This window comes from Lutra lutra, chromosome 5 (genome assembly GCF_902655055.1).
Source record: "Lutra lutra chromosome 5, mLutLut1.2, whole genome shotgun sequence".
NCBI lineage: Eukaryota > Metazoa > Chordata > Mammalia > Carnivora > Mustelidae > Lutra > Lutra lutra.
This window is the reverse complement of record NC_062282.1, coordinates 147331206-147343421: the sequence shown is the minus strand read 5'-3', so window position 1 is coordinate 147343421 and position 12216 is coordinate 147331206. Positions and strand designations below refer to the sequence as shown.

The following is a 12216-nucleotide window of genomic DNA, read 5'->3' as shown; positions in this document are numbered from 1 at the left end:
CTTGGGTTTTGGGGGGATTCAAAAGTTCCATGTGGATTTTTGACTTGAGGCAGGGTGGGCAACCTTAGCCGCTCGTTGTTCAAGGGTCCGCTGTGCATGGGTAATAGGCAAATAGGTAAATATAAATAAGTTCATAGGCGAACAGGCTTGAGGCAGAACAGTGACAGCGGCGGAAGACAACGAGGAGGGTCCCTCTTCCCTGGAAGACCGAGCACGGAATTCACTCAAGAGTCCAGAGGCGAAGGCGGAGGCGGCGCGGCTTGGGCCTTCCGGCCTTCCGTAGGCCTGCGGTCATTGGCTGGGCTGGAGGCAGCTGACAGGCGGAGGCAGGCGAGGGAGCTTCAAGGATGGCGGCCGCCACGGCGCTGATCCTGCCGGAGAGCCCCAGGTAGCCGCCCAGGGGTGGCACGGACCGGGCGCCGTCAGGACCCCCCAGCTGGCTGTCGCCTTGGCTCCGAGGCGGGGCCCGGCGGTGGGGGGTGGGCGCGGAGCTGGCGAAGTCGCGGTGCGGCCCCGCGGGAGTGCCGGGGGCTGTGGGCGTCTCACCCCTCTCGGTGGTTCACCTCCGTGGGGCTCCAGGGCCTGGCAGCTGGGGTCAGTAGGACAGCGTGTGGTGTGTGTCACCGTTCCCAGAGTGTGGGGTCTAAAGTGCCCACGCCCGCCTGGAGTAGTGCTGAATCACGTGCAAAGCTATGCCCTTTTTCTGTTTTCCGCTCGCTCTCAGGCCTGAGTATGAGAAAGGCTTGCCGTGGGGCTGGACGGTCTTTAATCCGTAACAGGTGTCACTATCCCTTTTCAATCAAGAGAGAGTAGTCCTCAGGTTGGGAGTTTGGGGCTGGCAACAGTATCAAGCCAGAGTCTGGTAACATGGCTTTGGATTTCATTGTATTTATTTTTAGTTCATTTCTACTTATAGTAGGTAAGGTCGGGGTCCCAAAGTGGTGATAGAAAGTTCTCTGTTAAAATGCAGTTACTTAAATAGAAATGACTCCCATTTCATGAAAAATAAATACTAGGGCAGGTAGTGTGCGGATGCGGAAAAAGTGCTGAGGTGTTGGGAAGTACTTTCCATGTCCCTGAATTGGACAGGGATGTTCTTGAAGAAGAGAATTGTCATTTCAGAATTCTTCCTTGTTTCTGGATTCCTTGAGTCCTGACGCCGTTTCTCCCCTCACATCAGTGTCCTGTTTAACACCCACCACATGAGTAAGCCATAACCTGTATGGTAATTTAAAGTTGATTATTACCATTGAGGCACAGTTTTAAAACAACTGTGTACTGTTACCCCAACTGACTTTGCCTTATATGTATTTATTCCATTACCTGCCATGCAGCATTCTTTTTTTGTATTTTGGTGTCAATCCCACTTTCCTCTTTCCATTCTTTCCATAGTTCCTCTGTGGGTTAGGGTTAGTAAATATTCACTGCTGAGTTAATGCCATCCCCCACAAAGTGCAAGCTTCCTCTAGTTGCGGGCCTTGCCCCCAAAGAAAGAGAAACTTTCCAAATGGACAAGTACTTTTGGGAGGCATCTTTTTGGAATCGTCCTGCCTCTTTTGCGGGCCATCATTCGGACTTCTTTATAGCAATCAGAGTTGTTGAAATGGAAATTTTGAGACAACAGCAATTGTAGACAAGTGTTCTTAGGGCAAGAACAGTTCACTCATTTTAAATCTCATTTTAAAATTTTGTTTTACAAATTTATTTAGCATGAAAAAAGCAGTGTTGCTGCTAAATGCAATAGATATAGGAAGATTTCCACGATTGCTCACCCGAATTCTTCAAAAACTTCACCTGAAGGTTTGTATTTTTGTATTTCTGTAGTTTATACTTTCTTGTGATTGCACTGAAACTCTTTGTTTCTCCTTAAAAAATTTTTTCCGAAGTGTAGTGTTCCCCAGTGTGTCCTTGGCTCTCTAGGACATTTTGTGATGTCCCATGGTCATAAGTTTGGGAAACTCTCCTTTCATTAAAGCTGATCTTCTTTATTATGGAAGTTTTCAGAGTGTATATATTATATATATATTTTTGGAGTATATTTTATGGTAATGTTTACAGTAAATATTTAAGGGTGAATATGGTGTGCAAGATTTTCCAAACGTGTGTGACCTTGGAACTATCGTATCATGGTAAATATTTGGAGACTCAGGTTCTGTGTAATATGTTTTGGGAAAATTCTGATTTCATTCTTTTCCTAAAAATAATGTTATGGTTTTGCTAACACCCAGTATTTAATATTTAATTTAATGTGCCTCTTCTTTTTATTTCAAGGTTTTGGTCATTTTGGACACATTGACGTTTACTGATTCACTGCTCGATCACTGTTCTAAGTTAATTTCTGTATCAGGTTATAAAAATTTAATTCCATCTATGAAACAAGATGGGATTGGGAGGGAGACAAACCATAAGTGACTCTTAATCTCACAAAACAAACTGAGGGTTGATGGGGGGAGGGGGGTTGGGAGAGGGAGGTGGGGTTATGGACATTGGGGAGGGTATGTGCTATGGTGAGTGCTGTGAAGTGTGTAAACCTGGCGATTCACAGACCTGTACCCCTGGGGATAAAGATATATTATATGTTTATAAAAAATTTAAAAAAATGTTTATGGTGCACCTAGTAACTAGTAACTGCTCTGCCTGGTGGTGTCAGGTACCACCATTAAATGAGAACCTGGACTTTTTTTTAGTTTTTACTTAAATTCCAGTTAGTACAGTGTAATACTAGTTTCAGGTGTACAATATAGTGACTTAGCACTTCTTTACCATACCCGGAGAACCTGGACCCTTTCCTCTTCTTTTTCCTGGGAGCCAGCCCCCTTCTGAGCCCTTTCTTCCTCTGACATGTCTCTCAAATCCAGGTTTTCTTCATAGTCCTAGTTCAGATCCTTAACACCCCTGCCATAGACCGCAGTAACTGCCTTCAAACTGGTATCTCTGCCGGAAGTCTTCTCCCTCCTATCGCTGTTTCATAATGCTAGTCCATTCATCTCTCCAAATATTTTTTTCCCCTAAGAAACGAAAAATGAAAAAAAAATACCCAATTGATCATATCTGTACAGTGTTTAAAGCCATCGTGACTTCCCATTGCCCCATGGGAAAAAGTTCAAAATCTTTCACATTGTATCATATTAAAATCACCTTATAATGACAGTATAATAATGGCCACAATACGTATTATTCCCAGTTTGCAAGTGCTCCAGTCACACTGGGCTGTACTCTTTTACGAGAACATACTGCGAACTTTTCCAACTCTATGTCTGTGCATATACTCTTTCCCTTATCTGAAATGTCTTTCTTCCCTTCTGTTGTGAAAAAACTAGGTCAAGGATTTGGCCATTTTGCTCTCAGCAGTTTGTTCTGTGCTTCTAAAATACTCGCTTCATGGGCACCTCATTTCAGCACTGCATTGTAGTTGTTTTAGGATGCAGGGTCTTTTGCTGACCTTGAATACCTTGAGTATCATCTCTTAATCATCTTTACATTTTCCATACCTAATGCCTTGGTGCTGATGCAATTGGCGCCCAAGAGCCATTCTTGGAGTTCATTCTTTGCCTTGCACGGGAAACACAAAACCCATGCAGGCCCTCTAAATTCCTGGCTATAAGAAGTCTCTGATAGAGATGGAGAGACAGGAGGAATCACCACAACAGTCTAAGAGCAGCCACATTCTGTGGTTTTGTGATTCACAGTTACATCACTCTCTCTGCTACCTCTCTAATGGCTTTGTGTTATTAGTTCATCTGATCCTTATAGCAACTTTAGGAAGTAGGTACTATTGTTATCCTTATGTTATTCACAGAGAAACTGAGATAGAGACCAGGTAAATAATTTTCCCAAGGTCACACAGTTAGTGAGTAAGCAGCCTGGTTCCAGAATCCATTCCTTTAACCCCTTACAGTACACCTCGGGAAAAGCGCACAGTACAGTATATAAATTAGTCTAAAAGTAAATGATGTAGGCAATCAATATAGAAGGTCTGCTTTGATTTCCTGAGCTGGTGGCTGCCTTCTTACACTTATTGAAAACATGGGACAAAAAACTCTTAGATACATCTTTGTTCTCTATAGCAAGGGAGGCTGGGACATTGGCAGGAAAACTGTGAGTAGTTTGTCTTTGACCCTCTCAGTCATATTGAGTTCTAAGTAAGTTAGTGTCCATCTTAGAGTAAGTGGGTGGCCAGAGAATTCCACAGAGGTGTTTGAATGCTATGCTGTCGGTGGTGGGGGAGTGGACGCAAGAAGGTGAGGTTGTTGGCAGCTGAAGCAACTGAGAACAAAAACATACGTAGCTGATAATTCGCCTGCTAAGAAAGAAAGTCAGGAAAGGTGCAAATTTTTTTTTCCTGGGCAGTTTCAGGGAATGTTCTTCTTAGAGGGGCTCCTCTTGTGATAAGAGTTCTTATCGAATAAAGTTTGCATTGACATTCAGGATATGCCAGCTTTCTTTTATGTACTCTTGGTCTGTTAAGCGGACGTTTGCCTTGAGACCATCTGAGCCCTTCAAACAGTGAAACCTGGCATGGGTAGATTGTGAAGAGTTTTAGAGATTGGGTTGCTGTTCTAAATGTTATCAGCTTGACACTTTGATTTGCTTGCGGGCAGAGGATATCTGCTTTTGTCCAGACTGGTTCCTTGAATTCCCTAATTAGAATAAACATAGGAAAAGTAAGCTGAGATATAGAATATGGGTGTGTCCAAACTTGGGTCTGGAAGTCGTCTTTGAACTGATCATCTTCTTGGCTTGTCCTAGCATACAGAAACACTTGGGAAGTTTTGGAGTGTTTTAGTTTTTTTTGTTTGTTTGTTTTTACAACGTGTGGAGGGTGCTATTGGCATTTAATGCCCAGGAACTAAATGTCTTGCAGTGTGCAGAACGGTCTTGCCCAAATTGCCCTGTCCAGCATGCTAATAGAGTCTGCACTGGAGAACACGGACAGAAGTCAGAGTAACTTCCATAGCTGAGGACTCAGAGATAACAATTTTTGGCCTCTGAGTTTAAAAAAAAAATGGCTTTCATAACTCCTGCAATTAGAAAGACTCCTGTACTTTGCTCCGCTAGAGAGACTCGTAGGTCATACACAAAGCCTGTTGATCTAACTGTGCTGTGTGTCTCGTTCTGAGAGATCAGCTCACTGAATTCCTGGCCATGGCAGACTAGACCCAGCCAACCGGGGGATGAGGAAGCGCCAGTGATGGGCATGGGGGCGTTTCAAGAATTGACGGCTGATCATGGAAGGAAGTGGGAGAATTATGCAAATTAGACTCAAGACACTGAAATGCCCAGAAATCTGAGGATTTTTTCCTGAAGTGAAAAATTTCCAATGTCTCTTAAAAGTTTTTTATGATACTGTACCTCAGAATTCTGATGCTCATAATTGTGACCTGAGTCATCATAAGAAATGAGTTTAATCTGATATACTTTGTTTACAAAAGTCTAGAATGGGTACTGTACATTTCAGAAAGATTGCTTTCAGAAGTTTAAAATAAAAGTTCTTTTCTTTACCTCTTTTCTCCCCATTATGACACAGTGAAATCTCTTATTATGTTAAATAAAGAACAATCACACATGTGAACTCCAGCCTATAGAAAATGCCTCAGAATTTTTCTGGGCTGTTACAACATATGGAGGGTGCTGCGGGCGTTTAATGCCTGTGCCTTTACATGTCTTGTGTGTAGGAGAGTCTTGTGTGAAGGAGCATTTGCCCCGCCAATGTGGACCAAAAAGTAAAGGGTACTTGATCTCTGCAAATATATTTATTTTGTAGTTACTGTAAGATGAAAGGCTTCTTACAAATTGGTTTATTGGGTAAGAACAATATATATGCTCTTTCAATTATGGTATTTCCAGAATATTAGTACCGTGTGTTCTTTCACGGAGGTCTTTGTGTGTATGTATGACTTTGAATGTGAGTCAGAGCTTGGGCTCTGGACAGCGGGCTGCTCTGTCTCTGAATCCATGCTCTGAGTTTTTAAAAGCTAACTACTTTCATAATTATTTAGATAATATCCTATGTTCATAGCGTAGAAGACAGCTCTCCTTTTCTAAAGAATGTGATCTGATTTCAACTGAGGTTAGTTTACTCATCACACATATTAAGAAAATGAATTCTTCAAAAAAAAAAAAAACCCCAAAAAGTTGGAAAAAGGGATTTTTTTAGTTGCTTCTTTTGTGCCCTTCTAGTTCAAAATTCTCATAGTGCTTAATTTAAGCATCTTAATAAGTTTTAAATTACGTAGTTTCTGAATAAGTTTTTGTTTAAGAAATTTAAGTAGTATGGCAAACTGAAATGCCCCCTTGGTTAACTTTGGCCCTCCTAGCCATCTTAATTCTCCCCTGTATTAGTTATCTATTGCTGAATTACAAGTTACCCCAAAACCTAGCACCTTAAAATAACAATCAACATTTATTATACTCACAGTCCCTGTAGGTCAGGAATTTAGGGTGGCTTGGCTGGGTGATTCTGGCTCGGGGTTCTGGTGAGGGTGTGTCAGATGTTGTTTGGGCTGCTGTAACTGAAGGTTTGGCTGGCGTTGGAGGATTTCTTTCCATTATGGCTATCTGGTGGGAGGCCTCAGTTATTGCTACACAAGCCTTTCCTCTCAACATGGAAGTTGGCTTCTGCCAGAACCAGTGACCAAAAGAGGGAGGTGTGTCCTTTTTATGACCTCGCCTGGGATACCACATAGCTTCACTTTTACTGTATTCTTTTTTTTTAAGATTTAATTTATTTATTTGACAGAGAGAGACGCAGTGAGAGAGGGAACACAAGCAGGGGAAGTGGGAGAGGGAGAAGCAGGTTCCCCACTGAGCAGGGAGCCCGATGCTGGGGTCGATCCCAGGACCCTGAGATCATGACCTGAGAGGAAGGCAGAGGCTCAACCCACTGAGCCACTCAGGTGCCCCTACCTTGTATTCTTTATGTGTTGTTTTTCCTCTCTCTGTGTGTGTGTGTATGTGTGTGTGTGTGTGTATGGTCTACTCTCTTTAAACATGTAGAAAAAATTAACAGTCACTTTCCATTTTTAAAATTTAAGTTTCTTGGACACCTACTCTCTAATTTTATAAACCTGGGCTTTAATTTTTTCGCATTGAGAGGATAAAAAAGAATGTGTCTCTTTTACTCCTAGGTATGGGGGGGGTGTTTTTGGTAGAGAGATAAATGAAATTGCTACTGTTTTGGAAACAAATAGAGGTACTTAATATTTGATATTTATCTACCCAAGGTTGTTTTTGGAGCAAGGTGTTGACTCTATGTTTGGAACTTTGTGTATAGCTGTATTCTCTGTTTGCTCTTAAGCTCCCATATTTTAAGCTCCACCTTATTTTAAGGTTGCATGACTGGTGTTCCCCTTGTGGATGGGGGAAGATAAATATTCCCTCGTACCCCTTCACGCCACACCACTTTATTAATATAAGCCCTTGAAAATCTTGAGAGTGTCTCTCTCTCTCTTTTTGTGTGTGTATCTTTTTAATTTATTTTTATTTATTTATTTTTAAAGATTTTATTTATTTATTTGACAGAGATCACAAGTAGTCAGAGAAGCAGGCAGAGAGAGAGGGAGAAGCAGGCTCCCTGCCAAGCAGAGAGCCCAATGCAGGACTTGATCCCAGGACCCTGAGATTATGACCTGAGCCGAAGGCAGAGCCTTTAACCCACTGAGCCACCAGGCGCCCTGGTGTATCTTTTTTTTTTTTTTTTTTAAAGATTTTATTCATTTATTTGACAGATCACAAGCAGCAGAGAGGCAGGCAGAGAGAAAGGAGGAAGCAGGCTCCCCGCTGAGCAGAGAGCCCGATGTGGGGCTCGATCCCAGGACCCTGGGATCATAACCTGAGCCGAAGGCAGAGGCTTTAACCCACTGAGCCACCCAGGCGCCCCAGTGGTGTATTGTTTTTAAAAACCTCCCTTCCTTATACATATTGGGGACACTGAAGTTTATTTTTCTACCTGCTCAATCACTAATACTATTTTGTCAAAGCAGCTTACTTGATGTATGGTAAAAGGAATCCAATGGACTAACTTGGAAGTTAAACTATAAATATCCATTGAATTTAATGCAACATGTGGTTCAGTGGTTATATATATGTAATATCATTGTTATATTCCACATATTGATAAAATCTGGTACTATAGGTCATTATTTCACGAAGATGTACGGTAGTCACAGAAATGCTGAAATTTTTAAGTCAGAATATTGCTTTTGAGATAAGTGATGGGCCTTTTGGCCAAATTCGGTTCACGATTTTCTCAGTTGTAAAACAGGTAGTAGGGGCTGGGAGTTCTGGCGACTGGCCTTTCAAAATACGCTCACTTCAAGTTGCAGTGCTGCTTCGGTTCAATAGCTGTGTAAGTGTACCTCATCCAAGCTGTCCAGGCAAGGACTCGAGGAACTTCTGAAATTTCTCCATGTTGCTGTTAGGGAGAGGCGGCTGCAGGGAAAGGTGTTTTTAGTATGTGTGGATGAAGTAGTTCTTTTTATTTTAAAGTTGTTCTAGTAGTGTACATTTTTCATACTTACTAGACCAGTGTGTTTAGATCGAGGAGATTACTTTGGATATGAAAGAAAGGACACTAGGCAGAGGTTCTACTCAGGTGGCTAACTATCTTTTATATATTGGTTATAAAGCTAATGCATAGCATAGAGATTTTGGAAAATATGTATTAAAATTCTAAAAAAGACTTAACTTCCTGCTTTATAGATGCTCTTGTCATAACCCACATTTTTGCAGAACTCCTTAAAATGAAAATTACTTGAATATTTGTTTTTATGTGCCATTCTAACTAGAGTATTGTATACTTGAGGACATGAACTTTCTCTATAGCACGTAATAAATACTCAGTAAATATATTTGCATGAGGAAGATGGACATTACTATTAATTGTTATTAACATTTTGGGGTTTTACCTTCTAGTATTTTTTCTAAATGTCCATTTCTTTTGGTATTTACCGTTAGTTTCCATCTCCTGAAAATCATAGAACTTAATGTCTTTTTTTAAATTTAAAATGAGCTTGATTTGGCGTGATCCAACTCTCAGATTGTACTGTGATTTTGAGATATTGAAATGTATGAACACATTAGTTTCTTTCACTTTTTCTTTCAGTTTCTCATCCATGTGTGAATACGTGGATCTTCAGGGACTCTTCTGTCAAGTGTTTACGTTTTGAATACCTGATGTGGGCTAATAGCTTGCTTTTTATGTTCTAGGCTGAGAACAGTTTCAGTGAAGAAGAAGAAGAAAAACTTCAGGCTGCGTTTTCTCTGGAGAAACAAGATCTTCACCTGGTTCTTGAAACAATCTCGTTCATTTTAGAACAGGTATTCCAAGTGCCCCAAACTTCATAACCATGGTTTGTTTACTGCAGATTTGTACTGCTTTGGTAGCTGTAACATTTTATTTCTTCAAAATGTGTACAGATGGGAGCTGTGGATGTATTCTACTTGAGAATTTCAATGTATTAAAAGAAAAAATTGAGGGGCCACCTCTGTGACTCAGTGGGTTAAAGCCTCTGTCTTCAGCTTAGGTCATGATCCCAGGGTCCTGGGATCAAGCCCCGAGTCGGGCTTTTTGCTCAGCAGGGAGCCTGCTTCCTCCTCTCTCTCTCTGCCTGCCTCTCTCCCTGCTTGTGATCTCTGTCTGTCAAATAAATAAATAAAATCTTAAAAAAAAATTGAATATGGGTTTTTTCTACAGTATTGCATTCTTCCAAAAATCTGAATGTTGGGTAGCAAAAGTAAAGTATTTGACAGCATGACTCAAGACTTCATTGACTTGAGACAGGTATAAAATATTTTTATTCATTGTTACTTGGTGTTATAACTTGGAGAAACAAACATCTCTTATTTAAGAACAATGATTTTGGGGGATTTCTTTAACTAGGATGATAAATAAAACATTTAGAAGAGAAGTAGTTGTCAAAAGGCTTTTGTCAAGTTCTTCCTACTGAGCTGCCATTTTGCTTCCCTTGCTTTTGTCTGTGTTCAGCGCACTAAGCTTTTGTTCGAGTCCCATCTCTTCGCACTGCTGCCATGACCGTTACACTTGGCAATCGTCCCCTACTTCAGATTCCTTTTATCCTTGGCTCATCAGAGTGGAGCACATCATTAGTCTTTCATCATTTCCTGTGTGTCAGCCTTCTCTAGCTTTTGAATTTGTGAGGGACCTATCATATCTTTAGCTCATCTTCTGTAAACCGAGCACATTGCCGGGCTTAAATTAGAGTCTCCGTAAATTCCTGAAGGTTGACTTGGTGGAATATTTGTGAAATTAAAGTATAGGGGCACCTGGGTGGCTCAGTGGGTTAAGCCTCTGTCTTCGGCTCAAGTCATGATCTCAGGGTCCTGGGATCGAGCCCCACATCGGGCTCTTTGTTCAGCAGGAGGCCTGCTACCCCCTCTCTCTCTGCCTCCCTCTCTGCCTACTTGTGATCTCTCTCTCTGTCAAATAAATAAATAAAATCTTCAAAAAAAAAAAAGTTTAAATAGTACTGTAGTTTCATGAGCCTTCTAGTGAATAAACACTATTTAGGAACACAGGCTCCCAGGCATCTACTTCATACAGCCTTGTACAGATTACAGATACTAAGGTGATTACTGTTCTTAACACTGGGGAGCTTTTACTAGTAGTAAAGGATAATTAAGTGGGGCAGAGAAACATGGGGTTTAAGAGAAATTTGTTCCAGAATTATATTAAGAAATAGAACAGTTGTTATTAGAAATGTTTATAATATTTTATTATGTAGTACCTAGGAAGTTGATAGATGAAGGTAGTTTTGAGAAAGTGCTTCTTGGAAAAATTTTTGTTAGTTGTACATTTCTTTGTTTTTTGTTTGTTTTAAAGATTTATTTATTTGAGAGAGGGAGAGAGAGAATTGCAAGCAGACTCCCTGCTGAATGTGGAGCCCAGCTTGGGGCTCGATCCCACGACCCTGAGATCATGACCTGAGCTCAAGGGAGATACCTAACCAACTGAGCCTAAAACAGTTCTTTGAAATTGTTAAGTGAAATAAGGAAATGATAATTTAATTAGGGTACCATTTGCACAGCTAAAAGCAGAGAAGAAGTTTTTGCGTTAAGTGGTATTAGGATTACTTAAAACAGAGGCAAAAGTGGAGACGTGTAGCCTGAATAGTTTAGGCCTTTCAACCCTGCGTCTTCCAGTTGTGTATATTATTATTGGTAAAACAAGAAAAAAGATCTACAATAAAATAGAAAATATTCTTTTAATTTAAATCATTTAGAAATAATTTTGTATTTGGTTATAATCCGAGGTCTCTGTATGAATATTGGGGATATATATGATTTTTTTTTTTTTTCTCTTGCATAGGCGGTGTATCACAATGTGAAGCCAGCGGCTTTGCAGCAGCAGTTAGAGGCCATTCATCTCACACAGGACAAAGCAGAGGCATTCGGCAGTGCTTGGTCTTCTGTGGGTCAAGAGACCATTGAAAAATTCAGGCAGAGGATTCTTGCTCCCCACAAGGTAGAGGACTCTCCTACACCAATAAGAATGACAAACATCGGGGTGCCTGGGTGGCTCAGTGGGTTAAGCCTCTGCCTTCGGCTCAAGTCATGATCTCAGGGTCCTGGGATCAAACCCTGCATTCGGCTCTCTGCTCAGCAGGGAGCCCGCTTCCCCCTCTCTGTTTGCCTGTCTCCCCACCTACTTGTGATCTCTCTCTCTATGTCAAATAAATAATTAAAATCTTAAAAAAAAAATAGAATGTAAACATCATTGTACCTTAAGGGTTTTAAAGGTAGTAATGTTTTATAGAGAGATAGTCAGGAAAAAGAAAGAGTATATACAATATGTATTCCTGTAAAATTATTTCCAGACATATTGGCTGCCAGAGTGTGACTTAGTTTTACTTGCCAGTTTAAAATTTGCCTCTGTGACTTCAGAATAGGAATGAGGCAGTTCGGGGTGCCTGGGTCACTCAGTCTCCCTCTCCCACTCCTCCTGCGTGTGTTCCCTCTCTCTCTGTGTCTCTCTCTGTCAAATAAATAAGTAAAATCTTTAAAAAAAAAAAAAAAGAATGATGGGACGCCTGGGTGGCTCAGTTGGTTGGACGACGACTGCTTTCGGCTCAGGTCATGATCCCAGAGTCCCAGGATCGAGTCCTGAATCAGGCTCCCAGCTCCACGGGGAGTCTGCTTCTCCCTCTGACCTTCTCACTCATGCTCTCTCTCACTGCCTCTCTCTCAAATAAATAAATA

General features: G+C 41.2%; 1 protein-coding gene across 2 annotated transcripts in view; it reads left to right on the top strand.

The window, feature by feature from the left end:
- Nucleotides 1-304: 304 nt before the first annotated feature.
- Nucleotides 305-12216, top strand: part of COMMD10 (COMM domain containing 10) — a 193703-nt gene continuing 181791 nt past the window's right edge. For both annotated transcript variants that reach the window (XM_047730761.1, XM_047730763.1), the window contains exons 1-4: nucleotides 305-388; nucleotides 1710-1800; nucleotides 9208-9318; nucleotides 11327-11482. In XM_047730761.1, the coding sequence (XP_047586717.1) occupies nucleotides 348-388; nucleotides 1710-1800; nucleotides 9208-9318; nucleotides 11327-11482 (399 nt within the window). In that variant the 5' untranslated portion in view covers nucleotides 305-347. The remainder of the gene's footprint in view (nucleotides 389-1709; nucleotides 1801-9207; nucleotides 9319-11326; nucleotides 11483-12216) is intronic.